This window comes from Eucyclogobius newberryi, unplaced genomic scaffold (genome assembly GCF_026437365.1).
Source record: "Eucyclogobius newberryi isolate DKJ021-1_F unplaced genomic scaffold, fEucNew1.0.hap1 SCAF_1, whole genome shotgun sequence".
Classification (NCBI taxonomy): Eukaryota; Metazoa; Chordata; class Actinopteri; order Gobiiformes; family Gobiidae; genus Eucyclogobius; species Eucyclogobius newberryi.
In genome coordinates, this window is record NW_027315723.1 from 39,113,441 (window position 1) to 39,133,183 (window position 19,743).

General features: G+C 38.5%; 1 protein-coding gene across 15 annotated transcripts in view; it reads right to left on the reverse strand.

The window, feature by feature from the left end:
• gphnb (gephyrin b) overlaps nt 1–19,743 on the reverse strand; it is an 87,914-nt gene that overhangs the window by 23,833 nt on the left and 44,338 nt on the right. For 10 of the 15 annotated variants that reach the window (XM_072446169.1, XM_072446159.1, XM_072446151.1 and 7 more), the window contains exons 5-8: nt 15,852–15,946; nt 15,310–15,376; nt 11,528–11,842; nt 8,476–8,610 (exon numbers count right to left, since the gene is read on the reverse strand). In XM_072446169.1, the coding sequence (XP_072302270.1) occupies nt 8,476–8,610; nt 11,528–11,842; nt 15,310–15,376; nt 15,852–15,946 (612 nt within the window). The remainder of the gene's footprint in view (nt 1–8,475; nt 8,611–11,527; nt 11,843–15,309; nt 15,377–15,851; nt 15,947–19,743) is intronic. The other 5 variants (XM_072446178.1, XM_072446135.1, XM_072446119.1 and 2 more) reach the window with 1 other exon arrangement.

A 19,743-nucleotide genomic window follows, 5' to 3' on the forward strand; every position in this document is an offset into this window, starting at 1 on the left:
TCCGTCTGTCACAACACAAGCTTCTCTTCCTCTATGTCACCACTAACTCAAACTCAACATGGCATCGGCTGTCCCTTCTCCGCCCCTCACGAAGGCACGGAGGGTTGAATTTAGCATTCGGATTACTGTGAGTAACAAGGCAGTTTGCCCCAATTGCAATAAATCATGAATTAAAAAGGTTAATTCTTCTTCTTCTGTAACTGTCCAACCACAGCACAATCCGCACAAACAGTAGAGACAGAACTTCACAGGACTCGTTAGGAACATTTCTTTGTTTGAATTGCTGTCACTGCAGGATACGGGTGAAGTAAATTACGCCACGTTCGGTTTGATCCACATACTCTTTTCATAGTATTTCTATGTAAATAAATGTATCTTAGCGCGGTGGAACAATTAGGTGATGGACGAGCTTGTAGAGTTTTACATGTTCTAATACTTACACACGCTTAACAGCACAGCTCTTTATAGTAGAATGGACCTTATTGAACCTAACAAAACACAAGTAGTATCTTTTGGAACTATTTTGCAACTTATTTTCTGCACCGAACTGATGCCTCCCGAAAAAAAAGGCACAATTTGATTTTAATCTAATAGCGTATACTATTAAACTGCAGAGTATCTATTCGTTGATAACATTAACCGCGCTTCTAATTAACCATTTCAACATGATCCAATCCCCAGTGTTCAAGTAAGAAATAGTTTACTTTTTGGTGCAAGGAAACATCGTTTGTGAAAAGACTCATTTTATAATACATCTTGCCAATTTGATGCCACATTTTGTATCCACTAACTGTTCCCTGTTCTGTGGTCAGCTGTTTGGACCATCTCACTGCTGTTGATTCGTAGCATTTCTCCTGCTAAAGCTCCATGTTGTGAGCGGAGTGATTGATGGCTCTCGACGATAGGTGATAGGACCAGGATGCTAATGCTAAATATGTCAAAGCTGAGAGCGAGGACAGTGCAGTTTATTTGCAATGTTATCAGTAATAGGAAAAGGATTGTGAGGTTTGAATAAGTCTATGGTCAATGTTATTTTCCACTTAGTACGTTGCGGGGCACTCATGTTGTAGAAATGGATGATGTCATGATTTCAGATGGAGGGAGGGCCTGGTTAACTCTGTGGGAGATTCACTGTTTTTGAAAGAAATCTCCAACATTTTGATACATAAATGTTAAACTTTATCATTATTTGTTTGGAATTGGCTTTATGAACTAAATGGGAACAGAAATGAGATCTTGGATGTGCCTCCAAACATTTGGATGTGCCCAACTACTTAGGCAATATTGCAACACAAGCCAACCATGTTATAAAAATTGGTACTAGCCTATATAGCTACTGAACAGGGAAGTCAATAGAGCGTTAGCTGTACCGGGGCACTTTGTTTTATTCCTGTTTGTCTTAAAAGTCAAATGTTATTCACCTTTTTAAGACAGAGAGTCGGGCAGAGGGTCTTTTCACAAAAGATATGTAATTTCCTGTGCTCTAGTGCATTTCAGAGGAATAAATCTAAATCTAGTGTGTTGTACATATTGTTGATCACTTGTGTTCAACTCCTTTGTCAGTGGTTCCTGGAGCCCCATGCCTCTGCTGCCTCCCTGTACTACACCCCTGTTCTCAGATAGAGCGCCCCCTGTCTGTGAGCTAGAGCCTCACACTTGGTTGGGAGTTTTTAGAGTTCAGACTACAACAATAAAGCCTCAATCTTTAGTTAGGAAACTGGATGTTTTATGTCGCTATTAATATAATTGAAATATAGTGAGCAAAGTGTTTCATAAATGTATAGGATATGCATTTTAACATCTAAAATATGAGGATTAGGATTATATGAGGATTATAAGGGGAAAGCGCGGTGGAGACATATCTGAGCGAGGGCAACAAATATGAGTGCAAGTATGAGGAAAAACATTGTACAAGTCTAATATTTTTGGTTGTGCCAGCTCCCAGTTTGGTCTGCACTGGCACAGCCTGGCACATGTGTGGATATGCCAGTGCCACAAACTAGCTCAAAGTCCTTTCAATAGATGAGAGTAACATTCTTGGGGTTAAATAATGGGGCCACTCCCTGAAAGTATTGTTTATTTATGCTGACAGAGATGACATTGCACTTTGTGCCAGTTTTTGTTTCATGTGGTTTGGCCCAGTAATTACAGAGATATGAATCATAAACCAGGTCAACAAATCTGCAACTGACAATTGTACCATAATTCTGACCTGCTCCTGCTCCATGTTAAACAATAGGGTTTCTAGAATATCATACAACTATTGCAAACTCTACCCCTGCATTTTCTGTCTTAACCTACACACTAAACCTAATGTTTAACCCATATCTAAAGTCTAAAGTAAACCAGTGTAAACCAAGTCCCACCTAACTAACTACTTTGGCCACCAGAGAACCACAAGGTCAACATGATGAAACTATTCAACATATAAACTATGATTAGATCTAACGTAGGTTTAACCTTACTAGTTTTAAACAAGAGCTAACCCAAAAGAGGACAAAGATCGGGATTAAATTGACTCTGAATTTATATACGTTAGAACTGCAGAGAATTAATACATGAATTAGCTGCATAAAACGTGTCAGGCTCTTATTTCAAAGGATGAAAATTCGGGTCCTCATGAGGTAATCATGAGGACCCGAATTTTCATCCTAATGGCTAAAGTGAATACACATTTCAATCCCCACAATGTGATAGTAAACACATAGAAAACACATTAGGAAACTATGAAGCACCATAAGTAAACACTGTGTCTAAATAACAAATGTATGAAATTGCTGTTTATTATTTATGTTGATCTTCCAATACGAATCATGCAACTATCATAAGTCAATGTCTGTGCAATATGTTTATGAAAAGTCCACACTACCACATCCATAAATGACTAATGCATATTCTATTGTTTTTATATAACCATGCCTCCCTCGAATACGCTACAAAGCACAGCATCTTCATATAACAACAACAATATTTTAAGCAAATCCTATCCACCAAAACTAAACCATAACTAAACAATATTGCAGAGGCATTTAAGCCTTGTGTCAAACTAAACAGGCAGATTTGTTAAGGAAAGCTACGCGCCACTTACCATCTTGTGCCTAGAGACGAGCGGAATGAGCTGCTCGGAACATGCGCCCGAGGTACACGCGCTACAGAGTTGCTAACTGGCAGAGGGCGAGAGATGGGGGGATGAGCGAGAGAAGGACGACGAGGGGAGGAGAAGAGTACGAAAGGGGAGGGATGGAAGGAGGTGGAAAATAAGGAGAGCGAGGGAGCACGAAAGGGAGAGAGAGAGGAGGAATAAAGTGCTAAATCACAAATGCACTGAGAAAAATCTGTTCAAGCTGTTCGCTGCGAATCGCAAAGGATGGATGGATCCATTTAGACGAGTAGACAGAACTAGCCCCAAGTGGATGCTTACTATGTTTATACTGTCTGGTTACTTATATTGGCAACAGTTTTGGTACACAAATTCAAATTCTATATATTGAAAAGGAAAAATATGATAATCAACGTTCATCATATCAATTAGTTGGACTTTTTAATGTATTTATGCATGAATAAAACCGCAGTAGTCTTCCAAAACTATGCATTTTCAGTTTTAATGTAACAGCAGGTCTTAAAAAACTAGAATCATGACAAAGCTCTATTTTCCTATTCCCAGTCCCATGTTTCATTTACATCCTCACGTACTCTCTCTCCCCCTTCCTCTCTCGCGCTCTGACTCATTTCTCACCATTCATCCACATTTACACGATCACACTTTATGGAACAAGTTTAGTACAAATGCAACGCTTGCACATCAAACCAGGACTGAAGGAAACATTTACAAATGACGTTTTTCTGATGTTTTTGAACCTTCAAATTGTACTTTTTGAACAAATTCCATGTGTGTAGAGGTCTAAACTAGTGGGTTAGAACATTTTAGACATAACCACTATTTCATTTGCTGCAGTGGAAATGTTGGTACCTAGATACTAAAAGCCTTTTTTAATACAAAATTCTGATAAGATTTTTAATTCAAAACAGCCTGATAAAGTTTCAAATTGTAAAAACAGAGAAATACAACAGATGTTGGACTATAAATGTATTTTTCAATGACGCAAATAGTATAGTATAGTATAGTATAGTATAGTATAGTATAGTATAGTATAGTAAAATAACTCTCAAGAAAGTATCAAGAACAAGCAGCACATTCAATTAACAAACCAGCAATGAGTAGTAAGAAACAAAACAGCACATATGGATATAACTACCAAACTAAAAGACAATAACAAATGATCTACTCATTTAATTGAATAGTTTGCTTCTTCACTGAACCATTGTGGCAGTTATTTTGATGCAATAATCAGAATACAATAAAAACACAACACCAAAACAAGTTACCAGCGCGTTTTGCCATAAAATATAAGTAAATACCGGTAGATTGAAAATTAAAACTCTACAGACATTTGTACTTGACCCTTCCTTCACTGCAGTTAACCTGTCTGGAGCAGTGGCCGACCGCAGTGCAGGAGTATCTAGCGGAAGGATTACTTCATCTGTATTGCTTAGTACATAGTATTTCTAGTTGTTTCAAAGCGTTGCCCTTCTTCTCTCCTTCTACCGCCGCAGGCCCGTGTGCAAACTGCTGTACAGGCTGCTTGTGATTGATCGGCCTCACTGGAGTCAGCTGATTCTACAGTGTCCATAAATCTGGCTGGACTGGTCACTACAGCCTATCACTGCTCCTCCTCGAGTCTGTCGGACATCTTTGAACCATGTGCGACTGGTGAGCATTTAGCAAGGGAAATGTCCAGCCTAATGCTAAAGCTAAACTACTTTCTGAAGATATATAGGACTATCATTTTACGAGCGTTAACAGACCTCAACGTTTGATGATAGTGCTTACAGTAATGCCCTAAACCACAGAGCTGCTGATCAGCCTGTCGCAGCAGGAGAGACACTGCAATCAGGGAATCTGCTCCAGGATCTTGGTCAGAAGTGGCTCACAAGGAAATGCTCCATAAATGTGTTATATCGAACCCTTGAATGGTCACAATTAGCAAACAGGAAAGACGGCTCATGTAATAATAAAGTGATATTAGAGAATCTTTGCACAGAAATAAATGTCCTGTCTCTGTAAAACCTGCTAAAGTTGTAGATTATAATTCTATAAAGATGTCCCACAATAAAAGAGATAAAAATCTAAGCCAGAGACGTCTAGCGCTTATGTAGCCGGAACAGGATCTCACGGGAAGCGCTCCAGCAACTGTTTTCTCTGATCTGGTAACTAGACAGGAATTTATTAAACTATTAATCCAACGTTGAAGTTCTTGTATGATAAAAAAAACTAATTGTGCTCTCACAGCTCTGGTCAATCAAAGGGTAGATCCAGGCCACTGTGGTTTTATTCTGAGGTAAATTACAGGATAAACTCTTCTCTTCTTTGTTTAGCTTTGGTGCAATATTGTGAGTTAAATTACACAAAACAGTTATTTACTCCCAATATGCTGCCTGTGGGGTGGCACATGGGGTGGCCCATCACATTTCAGGGGTGGCCTGAGTTAGGGTGAGGCCCCTCTAGACACACCCTTCCAACCAAAGCAATTAAACTAGTTAATTTCATTTCATTGCCAAATATTTAATTTAACAGTCAGACCACAGTAAGACAGAAAGTAGTAAATGTTTTGTTCCATCAACATTAGATTTAGTCAGGTATAATAATCGCCATTCCTCAATTAATTTTAAATGTCATATATCATAACCTGGCCCAAGAACTTGATGTCCAGTGTCCATTCCTATTCAACGTTAATGCTTCTGTGCGTGTTGTGCACTGTGAACTGTATCTTATATAGCCTAAATAATAATACCTTTAATATAAAATATATAAGCCCTAGATATTTTGCCTATATCATTCAGCCCTCGTTTTTATTCACACAGTTAATATTAAACTTTTTATCATCACCACACACTTAACCAATCCTGTCCAGGTGTATTTAACTTTTGTCACATTGACAAGAAACAGGCAGCTTCCGCTTCTATGAGCATCTAGTGCACTTATGTAACAGGCTGGGAGTTAATGAAGCGTTGGCCAGATGGACTTGGCTTCAGACTCTGGGTTATACAAATATGCAGGAGCTCCATATATATTGTCTCGTTTACACCTGGGAAATAATGTGGAATCATAGGACTATGTCATACAGGAGCCAGACAAGCAACAAGCAATATTGTCATTTATTGCAGGTTTTTTAATACTTTTGGACAACCTATATTTTATATTCATATCTAATAATATTTAATATAGTGTGTATCTCTTCTCACTCTCCATTTGAACACTTTGGTAAAATGCTGACAAAATCAAGATGTGAAGCATTTTGAAAAGACAAATTAGCAGCCTTGCATGTCAACATGATGCCAAAACATTTATGTGAGAGCCAAATGTACTTACAGAAAAGCTACATAGTTCACCTTTAAAATACAGGTGGAAAAATAAATATAGATGTATGAAACCACCCTTGTCTGGCCCGGCATGTAATCCTCACTGGCACAAACAGGGCCCAGTATCACATGAGCTGCTTGAGTAAACTCAGACGGCCGGGCCCCGGGGACAGTGTGTACATGAAGTTGGCAGCCGCTCTCGACCTGGGAATATCCTGAACATATGTCGTCTGGAGCAGAGGAACAGCCTGTCAGAGCCTAACCACCGCACAGCCTGGTTCAGTGTGCTAACAAGTGCAGTGTGAATGAGATGTAGTGGAGAAAACTGGCAACACTACGTTTTTCCAGCTGCTTCAATGAGTATTATTTGGGTAATAATTGAAATGGAGATGCTTTGAAACTGATATTTATGCAATGCAAATAGTTAAGTGTAGAGGCAATATATATAAGATGAAGTATCATTCATTGGTAATGCTTTGTAGTTTATGTTATATGTTGTTTATGATTTATAGATTAGAACCAGCACTTATATCATGATTCAGAACAGGACTGTCAGATATGGACTTTAGAATTGTTTGCTGCTTTTCCAGTCACTCAAAGTTCCTTTTATAATTTTGTGCAATATTGATTGACTGTTCATACTCGGTGATGTTAAGCTACTTTGCATTGACTGGCTGCCAATGTCAATGTTGATGAAGTGTCTTGCCCAAGGACATGACTGCAGAATGGACTGTTCTGAGCTGGAATCAAAACTGTCGAGTTAGTGCTTGAACTCTTTAAACACTCGTCTGTGTTTGGTCCTGGTTACAGATGCTTTACTGGAGTTTTACTGTCTTGAAAATGTGATAAAAGCGGTCTGAAGTTATTGCAAAAACGAATTATTCACTGCAATGAGTTCATAAGTGCTTTTCACAACTTTCTGAGCTTTGCAACCAGCATGCCAACAGCTCACTTCTTGGTTCTCGGAGAATAAAACGCTTCATGATTATAGACGATAGCGCTCAGCTGCTTTTACAACATCATCATAGAAAACTCAATGATACAAATATTGGGAGGACAGTGTAGAAGAAGGCACAAACAGCTGGTCTCCTCATTATGCACAGTTGGGCGCACCAGGCTCCTGTTGGGTCTCCCGAGTGTTACATGCAGATTTGGGAATTATGTGAGAGCGAGGAGCAGTGAACAGGACAGATGGAGGAAACACACATGGAAAATTATACAACATGAAGTTTTGGACATTGGATTAAACTATGAAAAATAATTACACATAGAACACTTCTATATAAGAAATAATAGTTTATGTGCGACTTGGCTTTCTTTTGTTTTTGGATGGTATGATTTACAACAAAAGATCCACCAAACAAGACTTGCTGTTTAGGAAAATCAATGAACCAATCACAGCAAGAGACCTTTGCGTCTACACCAATCACCTATCAAGCCAGTGCATTATCTATCACCGCAGCAGAACCTTCAGCCTCTTCAACTCTTCCTTTTCATTAATGTCGAGATCCAGATTTATTAGAAGAAGAAAGGAGGCACCATAGCCTCCCTTCATTGCACTGGTATCTATCTAAGCCCCACATTTATCTAGTCCACTATTCTCACCAAGTACCACCTCAGAAAATATTTGGCCTTCCTTAAACCAGGTCTATAACCAGACTATTCTAGGTATAAACTAGGTCTAAACAACAGACAGTTGCTCTACAAAGACTAAACCAAAGAAGGACAAACATGTGGAGTAAATTGACTAAATTGAACAAATATTTGAATTGCAGCTGAATCCACGTACCACATGAAGGAGCTCACATAGTGGTACACATACCATAGTTTGAGAACCACTGATCTAGTGCATCTCTCATTTTGAAAAGCACGTTATCTGTTTCAGCCTCCCTGCTGTCCCAAAAACACATAATTGGATAAAAACAGAGTATAATATTCACAAAAATATACTCGGAAAAAAGTTGGAAGTCCATTGGATCAACAAAATATGGCGTCTGTATGGTAGAAACAGGTGAGAGTGTTTCCATCAGTGGTGAGAGCTGGTGTTGTACTTACCTTAGGCGTTGGACAGGAGGCAGTAGAGAGACGCGACGTGGCCTGTGCGCGGGGCGATTCCGAGGGCGTTGTACTCAGAGACGCCGTATCCCGGGGCAACACCTGCACACCCCGCGAGATTATGGAGTCTGGGATCTGAGGTCACATGACACACACCACACACATGTAAACAACGACCAACACAGATACACACTTACAATGGACCCGGGATGGAGCAGGAGTGGAAGGAAGTTTGGGATTTGTAATTGATTTTTTGTGGGCACTAGGACTCCCCCTGCTGGCCTTCTGTGCAGGCGTGAACAATTCCTGCTCGCATTGGGATAGTTGGCTGTGTAGTAAAGGCTGTTTTCTTAGTTTGAGCCATCTCCAAGGCCTTGTAACGCCCACAAACGTAATCATTCTGGCAAACGTAAAAAATTGCTAACATAATAAAAAAAGTTGTCAGTTTTAGATATTATATATCCACAAATGTAATAAATTCCCACAAATGTAATAAATTCCCACAAATGTAATACTTTTTGCCTACCACAAATGTTATAACAAAATTCCCATAAATATCTAATGAAAAAATAGATACAAAAATACTTTTATAATGCTGACATCATCCAAAATCCACCAAATCCCATAGGTGAGCATAACACATTTAGTTAAAACAGCTGGACTCATATGTTTTAGGTAAAATAATAATTATAAACATTCGTACACTTAATACTGAATAAGTGTACTTTTATTTCCTATTTTATTTGTTATTAAGTTTCTGGTGAACCCTGATTTTTACTTTCCCATAACTACAATAAAATTCCCACTAAATAATAATTATCGTTGCCGGAATTTTGTTATAATGTTTGTGGTAGATAAAGCTATTAAATGTGGGAATTTATTACGCTTGCGGTGTTATTACATTTAAAATGGACAACTATTTGTATTGCTATGTTTTCAGGGATGTGGATGGGTGTTACAGGCACCTCTATGTTTGTAAAGTCCAGGCAAACACATCTACCGGAGTCATTCTGATCTATTCATTGTTTTCACTACTCAGCTAACCAACGTCGATGCAAGCAGTGTAATTTAAGCATCTACTACTGGAAACTCTGGCACTTTTTAAGACTGAAAAAACAAGGCTGTGTTTTTTAAAATTTTGTTTCCATGGACATCAATTATTTCTACTTCCAAAAGTTTAAACCAAATAATTCATAATATAGGGCTTTAGTAATAAAAACTAAGCATTAATCTCTATGTTCATCCCTGGTGTCTATTGTTCACATAGAAAATAACAGCAGTGTCTCCATATAATGTTGTGTATGTTGGAGGTAAATGGGTAACGGATGCTTACCTACAACAACTGAACCCGGTGGAGGCTTCAGACACGATGAGAGGACGATGGAGAGATGAAATGAACACATAAATATGAATGGATGACATGAAAAACAAATGCTTGTCACAGTAATCTCAAAATAATGACACTTACAGTATGAAGTGAAATGCATTGTGCTGCCAGGTGGCCTAGGGGCTAGGTCACTGCACATTGCACATGCAGGACAACTTGAACCTCAGTCATTAAATATGTAGTTTTAGCACATTTCTGATGGATTGCCATAATGCTACTTTAAAGGCGTAATGGACGATTTTTTGGCGCCAAATCTGAGTCTCATTTCCTTCATTTTTTGTCAATTTCGCACACGCTTACTTACTAGGGCTGGGCAATTAATCGAAAGATCGAGATCGAGTTATGTGAGATTGTCAATTATTTGGGAGGGTTTTGAAGTAGAGAGGTCCATGGGGAGGGACAGTGTTGATGGAAGCCACATGAGAAAGTCACACAATGGATGGAGCTGATGCAAGACCAGTACAACTTTGTTCAATGACAAAATCCCATTCAGACTTTCTGAGAGACACATTAACAGCACTTTGCATCAAAATCATAGACAATGTAAATATATACTTTGCCTTTGATAAATTATTTACAAATTTAGCCAATTAATTGTAATTAATTGCTGGTGTCTTTTTTTTTCTAAGTGCTGTTTTTGTCTGTCCTGTTAAAGTAAAAGTAATATGCATTACAAGATGGAATATGCAGGAATTAAGTTGAAATGCTCATACAGTATTTGTATTGCTGATTCATACATAAAATAGTGTTTGGCCCAGAGACACAACAAAAGTGTGTTTCAATCAAGATTTGAACCATCTAATGCTCATCTTTTTGTTTTTCAAGTGACCATGTCACTTTAGAGTGCATGGTTCTAGTTTTATTTGTTTGGAGGGAAAAGTACATTCACACATACATTAGAGGCCAAATAATATACATTATTTTTTTCATTTTTTTAGCCTTTAAACTTGCTCTTGAGTACCGTCAGGTTAGCAACACACATTTTAGAAATGTTTTTTTAAATAAAAAACAAAAATACTTGGCACTATCTACAGGTTGAAGAGGAAACAACACAAGTTTAACATTAACTACGAGCCTCCAGACCTGCTATTGTAACTATATAGTAGTTATATAGCTTTAATTCTGTAATATAGTTATAATGAGCGTGATTTGATGGTCACAGATAGCAAACATGTCACACATCGGGGAAATTCACGTATTGTGAATGTATTCGTTTTTGACGCTCAGAGGGGAGACGTTCACACTAGCGCTTATGAAGCTAAATGCAACTTCAGGTATGTTTTTGATGAGGGAGCAATGATTTTAGCATAATGTGTGTTCTTTGAAGGATAAAAATACAATTATCATTTTACTATGAACAATGTTATTACAGACTTAATTTTATGATTGTTCTTATGGCCTCCTTAACACTAGGACCTAGAGGCATGGGCAGGTGCAATCTGCCTATAGCTAGAAACGGCCCTGATTGAAAGACATATTAAAATGCTCTTATTGGGAAGCCTCTCAAAATTGTCCTAACAAACTTTTTAATCATAGAACAATTTCAAGTTTTAACATACAATTCAAACTGTTCAATGTATGCACATAAATCCTACATATTTCATCTTCCACAGCATTCTCAGCAGTAATGTAATAATGATAAATGGACAATAGCATGTCCCGCACCTGTCTGTGTCTCTGCCCCCGTACCTTAGCAGCGATGGAGGCAGCGGTGATGTGAGAGGACGAGCTGTCTTCTGTGGATGCTACGCCGCTGTCCTTCTTGTCTTCGTCCTCGTCCTCGCACTGCACGCCTTTGTCCTGCATGTACGAGCGGGGCGGGGACATGGGAGCGGGCGGGCTGCGTGAGGGCGGGGACAGAGGGGGCGGGGGCGATGGGAGCTCCTCCAGCCCGTCAGGGGCCTCCTTCACCCGCACCACAGCGTCTCGCAAAAGGTCGATGGCGTGGGGGAGAGCGGGCAGGATGAACTGGAAACACTCCTGGAAGAAAGGACGATGAGAATGTAGTGTTGGTGAAAAGGTTAGTGACAAGATAAGAACATATTTATATGTCTCTCTGGGGACATTTCAGTGTTACAACTCTGAACACATGAACAGAAGAACAATAAAAATATGTAGCCAAAAATTAAGCTAAATACCAATTTACAAATAGACCTTAAATCTTTAGTTATAACTGGAATATTAAAATAACTTCACTTAAAATTAAGATTTTAAGATTTGAGATTTTTAAGAGTAAAATTAAGAGGCTACCAAAAAAAAGTTGTTAATGTTATATATAGGAAAAAAATGCTTTTTGGCAATTGTCCGTTAAAGGTTCTATATTATGAATAACTTGCTTTTTTTGCTTTGAACTTCACAGATAACCTGGATAGGGCATATTTTGTTGTCAGTTAAAACTAGTGTGATCCTTAAGTAAACCAGGAAATCTCCTCCGAGTTGAAATTCATTCATTCATGTTCATCTGGCTCACTTTTTATTATTCAGATAAAACTGAAATATATCTAGTTAAACCCTAAATTCAGCTTAGTTACAGTTTAAGCTTTCAATGTGAAATACTACTTAAGTGTTCAAACATGATTCCAAAAGTAAAAAAAACAAAACAAAAACTGCCATGTGCCCCATTTGTTCAAGCAGTACTGTAGTACTTTATTCTAATAATAGTGAGAGGTTGTTTTACCTTTACATGGATATTCATCATTTCAAAGTTCTTCTTCATGAAATACCATGAGGTGAACCATAATTCATAATATAAAACCTTTGTTTACAAAAACATGGAATGATCCTCAATGTATCAGTTATTACTCAAGTCAACCATTTGCTTGAGAAATATTCATTTAAAGTAAATCTTCTCTTTATATGTTACATTTGTTAAAGTAAGAACGAATGTGACAGTACTGTACTTGGTAAAATTGTATATGACACGCCCTCTACTGGCCACATGTGTCTCAGCTTAAATTACTCTGGGTAACTTTTACGTTATGCACTTTCTGAACCCTTGGGTTAATTTAATTATCATTAAACATTTTTAGCTTCAGAAAAATACACTTCAGTCAGTTATTACTGAAACATGATAAGGTTTGATGTCCAGTCCATAATAGGTGGTGGTGGACCTGCTTGGGAAAACTTTTATGCTATGAATCATTGCACAATTAAATTACATTTCAGAAAACAGAGATGTATTGGTAATTATGGCTGAATAAATTAACTAACTAACTAACTAACTAACTAACTAACTAACTAACTAACTAACTAAGTAACTAACTAACAAACTAACTAACTAACCAAGCCTTGAATATTGCGAATGCTAATATAAGAAAGTATAACATCACACAAATGGAAAGCCCATGGTCTTTCGAAGAGGCAAATCTCAAAAACACAGGAAAAAACTATGTATAAGCACTAGAGGCTGCATTGATTGGGAACTATTTGAGGGAGCCAAGCACTGAGAGCAGTGAATGTGGGTGGAAGTCTTGAAAATACATGAGGATCAATGATCTTGGTCTAAGAAAAAGTAAAGAATTCAACTATAACAACTTAAACCCAGACTGGATTTACAATCACAATTCTTGTTTTATCTGTCTGTGTGGAAAGATAATCTATTTTTTATTTAAGAAAAGTATGAATAAATTAATATGTTGCATACAGTATTATGACAGTTTGATGCAAATGGGGAAGCAGGACGAGAATATTTTTATTGTGGTCTTTTATTTTTTATTTTTTTACATGAAATTAATGAAATAGTTGGCAGTAATATTTAGGGTATCTGCACCGTATTTAGATACTAGAGAATTACAATGCATCCGGAAAGTATTCACCTTATTTAAACATTTATTGAATTCATTATTTGCCTCAAAGTTATACAAACAATACCCCATAATGACAACTTTAAAAAAGGTTGTTTGAATTCTATTACCATATCAAAAATAAAAAAACAAAAAAAACACATGCACATAAGTATTCAAAGCATTTGCCCTGACACTCGCTTCTACAACTTGACTGGAGTCTATCTGTAAATTCAGTTGATTGGACATGATTTGGAAAAGCACACTCCTGTTTATATAAGATCCCACAGTTTATATCTCAAGGGTACGGAAACATTTCTGCAGCATTGAGGGTTCCAAACTGGGGGAGAAGGACCTCAGTCAGGGAGGTGACCAAGAACCCGATGGTGACTCTGACAGATCTCAAGTGTGTCTCTGTGGAGAGAGGAGAACTTTCCAAAAGAACAACCATCTCTGCAGCTCTCCACCAATCAGGCCTGTGTGGTAGAGTGGCCGGACGGGAGCCACTCCTCAGTAAAAGGCACATAACAGCCTGCCTGGAGTTTGCAAAACTCCTGAAGAACTCTCAAACCATGAGAAACAAAATTCTCTGGTCTGATGAAATAGAGATTGAACCCTATGGCTTGAGTAGGAAGTGTGATGTCTGGGGGAAACCAGGCATCGTTCATCACCTGGACAGTACCATCCCTACAGTGAAGCATGGTGGTGGCATCATGCTGTGGGGACTTGTCGGGATCAACAGAAAAATGAATGCAGCAGTGTACAGAGACATCATTGACGAAAACCTGCCCCAGAGCGCTCTGGACCTCAGACTGGGGCTAAGGTTCATCTTCCAACAAGACGACCCTCAGCACACAGCCAGGATGACAAAGGAGTGGCGACAGGACAACTCTGTGAATGCCCAGCCAGAGCCCAGACTTGAACATCTCTGGACATATCTGAAAAAAACTGTGGACCAATGCTCACCATCCATTTACAACCTTCTTTCATCTTGTCATTATGGGGTATTGTTTGTAGAATTTTGAGACAATAATGAATGTAATACATTTTGAAATAAGGCTGTAACAGAACAAAATGTGGGAAAAGTGAATACTTTCTGGATACACTGTACGTCTGTTATTTTGTGTTAGGTAAAACCACTTCATCAGACACTTGTGTTGCCTTTTTGCATCCTGCCATTTCCTCACACGCAACCTAATCCGAGCCTGCGTACTTTCTCAAAGAACCAGGGTTATGTTTAAGTAACTTGAGTTTTTACTTTCTGTTTTATTGGCAGAAAAAACACAGTCTTATAGAGATTTTGTTTTGTTGCTGTTGCTCTTGTTGTCTTTGGTACCAAAAGCACTTTATCAGCCACACTATCTTTCTCCCTCGCTTTCTTCGCTCTTTCTGGTACTTACGCTCTCATCATCTTCTCCGCTCCTCTTCTTTTCTGTGCTATACTTTAGTCACACACCTTCTTCCCTCATATTGTATATTAAGCTACTTTATTTACTAAAGTTAAGCAATTCATCTTTATAGAAAAAGAGAAAACAGAAATCCAGGCCTAGTTGGGTCTCAGTCAGGCTCGGGAAGAGAATCCATATTTGGTCCTGTATTACCGTGCCACCAGGTCTATGACAGATAGAGGGCACTAGTGAGTACTGTGGTTGCACCGGCTCTTACCTGAGAGCCTTTTTTGCTCCCTGGGAGGTTTATGATGAGTGTCTTCCCCCGAATCCCACACACAGGTCTGCAGTAACATAAGACAAACAGATATACATTACACGCACACGTTTTTATCAGTCTGTAAAATAGCAATAACCTGGAGAACATTCTTAGTAATACAGCACAGCATTGTATATGTATGGTTCTTACCTGGAGTGAATGTACAATAGACACATGTGAGTAGAGCAACAGTATGTAAATGTATATGTACCGTATTTTCCAGACTATAAGTGGCACCTTTTTCATAGTTTTGGCCGGGGTGCGACTTATACTTATATTTATACTTATACTCCGGAGCGACTTATATGTGATATTATTTGTTATTTTCACACTTGCAACCACATTTCATACTCCAGTGCAACTTATATATGTTTTTTTCTTCTCTGTTATGCATTTTTTGGCTGGTGCAATTTATACTCCGATGCGACTTATAGTCCGGAAAATACGATATATGCATATCCATGTGTATAAGTATATGTATGCATGTTTATGGTTGTTACCTGGAGAGCATGCCCAGCGGTGTGACGTTTAGGGAGCCCATGAGCATGGCCAGAGACATCCCCGGAGCCTCGCGCTCGATCACCTCTTTAGTGGCCTAACACAGAAAAACAGAGGAACAGTATAAGAACAGATTCGGCTTACTATCACGTTCAGGGAAATGCAGTGTATACATAATCATTACAAAAACGTTGCAAATTACCACTTTAAATTTTACGTTTACAAAGTATACTGTAATATTATGCTAACAATACATCTACAGACTTGGGTCTTCTACAAAACGAGTTTGACAAAATGAACGTTGTTGGAGTAACTACCAATACAATACTACTGCAACTACTAGCACACATACATACCTTGCCTGTAACTAATGACAGTACTATTTTCCTTTTTTTGCTAAACTTAAAGTACACTATTCACGAGCCCCAGACAAACCACACACAATGAAGCGTAAACTAAACGGACACATCCCACTAGCTGCATTCATAATTGTATCCAGCTGTTTGTGAATCGTGTCTAGACTGAGCACATCATGGCTGCCCTTCTCATATTGATTAACAGTGATGCTCCGAGTGGTCCGAGGATCCTTACATGACTTCCCTCTCTCCTCCCTCTCTCTCGTCTTTATCTCCTCCCTTCTCTCTCTCTCTTTTCTGCTCGTTTCTCTCTTGCACTGCTTTATTCCCTCTTCATTCCCATCTCACATTCTTCTTTCTCTTCTCATCTTTCACACTCTCTCTTCAACCATCAATACCCTTCTATCAGCTGCAGGCTTCACATTGAGGGAATGGAACTTAACGTATGAGAAAGTCAAATGAAAATAGTGCCCGTAACATAGTCCAGAGTACTGTATTCTGAATAGTTAGAATATTTTTACATTTAGTTGCATTATATTAAAACGTGACACAGTATTAAAACAGCTTCATGTCTAATGTTGTATTGATTAATAAGAGTGCAAGAAAAATTGCATGATCAAGTACCACAATGGGGGGAAAAAACATGAAGCAAGTTAAAAGTAACTGTACCGGACGAGAGTTACTCAGTATTTGTATCCTGAAGGTGTATTTTCATTACATGTATTTAGTTTTTCCCATCCCTGTGGTAGCCTAGCATCAAAATCGCCAGTACAATTGCCATTCACCACAATATTATTAATAACTATATGGAATCACAAATTTATAGGTTTAATCTTTTTCAACTTAGGCTGAGCAAAAAATATGTCTGTTTGCCGTAACCCGACCGACCCAGTAAAAAACTAGCCGACTGAAAAAAATATATCAGCATTTTGTCAAAATGACGCCAAATTATTATTTTTGTCTTATATCTCGCCAATTCCCCGACCGTTTTTTCAAAAAAGCGCCATGTTGATTAATTTTGTAGCACTGGATAACTTGTCTATCATCCCAGGAGGAGATAACACATTGCACAACGCATATCCGTCTACATTTTCGGTCCTCCATATGCTTCAATATAGAATAAACCATGCAGGAGTGAACCTGTATTTCTTTTTATTTGTTGGTTTGACACTGTCGGCGCACTGCATTTGCCACCGCTCACGTCGTTCTTCATCATGGTGTCGATTTCATATTAAATTTGACCTGGGCACTTTGCACTTTGCATTCTGGGACGGAAACACGGCCAGCAGCGTAATCACAACAAACATGGCGGCGCCCATGTCCCCCACATGTTCCCCCCGCTCGCCTTCGCTACCAAAATAAAGGATACACGGTGTACAAAAGGTCGTTTTTTGATTTTTCAATTGAAATATGTTTAAATCGGGAGATTTAGTCTCCCAATTGGGTTGATCAAAACGTTCTCCGTCATTGACTGTTGAAGCCTGACCCCTGGTGGTCACTGCGGGTCAAAGAATTGCGACGATTTTGTTTAGTTTTTTTGCCTTCAAAGTAAAAAAAAAAAGAGAATTTACCTGCCGACCGACCCACTTGAAAAATGTTGGGTTGGGTTACAGCAAACATACAATTTATTTGGGGCAGCCAGATTTTAAAAAAATAAATCATCTGTAAAGTGGTTTGTGAATAGCTGTAAGGTTTAAGAAACATTTGGACACATAAAGACACAATTCATCCTAAAGGCCTGACACAATTGCCCTACAGGGACATTCTCAGATTGTTTAAGCATGAATTTGACAAAAGCAGGACGTAAAATTATAAATTGTACAAAAAACTATTTAAACTAAGTACAATTTTAAACATCCGAAGTAGAATTATGTCAACTACCGGTATACACTTTTTTTAAACGAGTAACCTAACTTGTCATATGCACTTTCTCAAGTAATGAATTGCCTCCATCTCTGCACATGTGCATCAGTGTCCGCACACAGACAGACACAGAGATAGCCTGTCTGGTGTCGTTAGCTTGAATCAGATTAGCACCTTAGCACCTTATCGCTCAGGTCTGCTCCTCCTGGAAACACGCTGTAGACTGGAGCTGATCCAGACCAGTGATAGCACTATAAGTGACCCGCTGCCCCCCATACATGTGTCTGTGCTGGGGGGAATGAGGAAAGATAGAGCGAGGTAGCAGTTGATAGTGTTGGAAAAAACTATCACCAAGTTGAACATTTAAACACTACGTATCAAATTACTTTTTCTTTGGTGGTAAATGCGATTTCAATAGTGAATGACATTAACAAAGACATATTATTATTAACTTTAGAAGATTGCTGTAGATTATTATTTAAACATTTTATTAATTATACACCACAATATTGATCTAAAATGACAAAATAACAGGTCAATTGACTTCCTATTCAACTGAGAAGTCCTCTCTCTTCATTTCACTGTAGCAAGCAGCAGATTTCTGAAATATGTGCAACATTGTTGAACCCTACGAGTTTAATGGCAATTAAGTACAATTGGCGGGGACATGAAGTAGATGAAAACAGAACAATATTCTGAACACTTTGCCATGTTATGGAAAAATGTCATGCCACCCTTGGGTTTCAAAATCTCAATGTCCAGATACTAAATGTCTAAATGCCCGTTGTCATATCACAGGATGTGCTGAGATGAACATTGTGTAAGAAAGGACAAATCAAGGCCTTGTCCCCATTTACTGGTGTTAACTGGTTTCTTTACTGGCATTCTGGTTTGGGATAAAATGTGTTTCCTGTTGTGACTTAGGGACATACGGGACTCTGGGAGGGACAGATTTGTTTTTACGTATGTGCACTTTTGCAGTTTTCCTTTTTAATGGTTCTTTCAATAGAAACTCCACAACAGTCGTCTAATGCAGGACAATACAGGATTAGTCAAACATACAAATCAATCAAAAATACTAAGCTTATGATGAGGGAACACTGTTATAACAGGGTTACCAGTGGAATATACATACATTGTACATAATATGTCCCCTTTAAAGGTCATATAATATATAAAATGTTCTTGTGCATGTAGTTCTTTGAGCAGGAGAGCAGATGTGAGCTGTGACTTTAGTGGAGAAAACTTTGATGTTAACTCACCAGGCGCGTGCTTTTGTAACATCGTAAAGTTTTGTCAAAAAGACACTAGACTGTTCGGACTCGCCCTAAAAAATATTGGCGATATATGTAGGGAGCTGAAAGCCTGCTGCTCTTTCTCTCTGTGGGCAAACAACAAACTCGTAACTTTCACAGATTAAACCACATAAGCCTCCTCTGAGACGCTCCTGGCGGCTCTTATAAAGTGATAAGCGGTCGCGAGGGAGACGTGTGAAAAGCCACTAAAGTTGGACACTCTGAGGGGCACAGCGCAGGTGACCTTGTTTTAACGATTTTGACATGTTTCAAATAGCTGATTATTAAAAACACAAATGAATCAAATGAATTCCGTTTATTGTCCAGTCCTAGTAGTAGTACTCGTGATAGTAGAGGTATTGGTACTGGCAGTGCAGTAT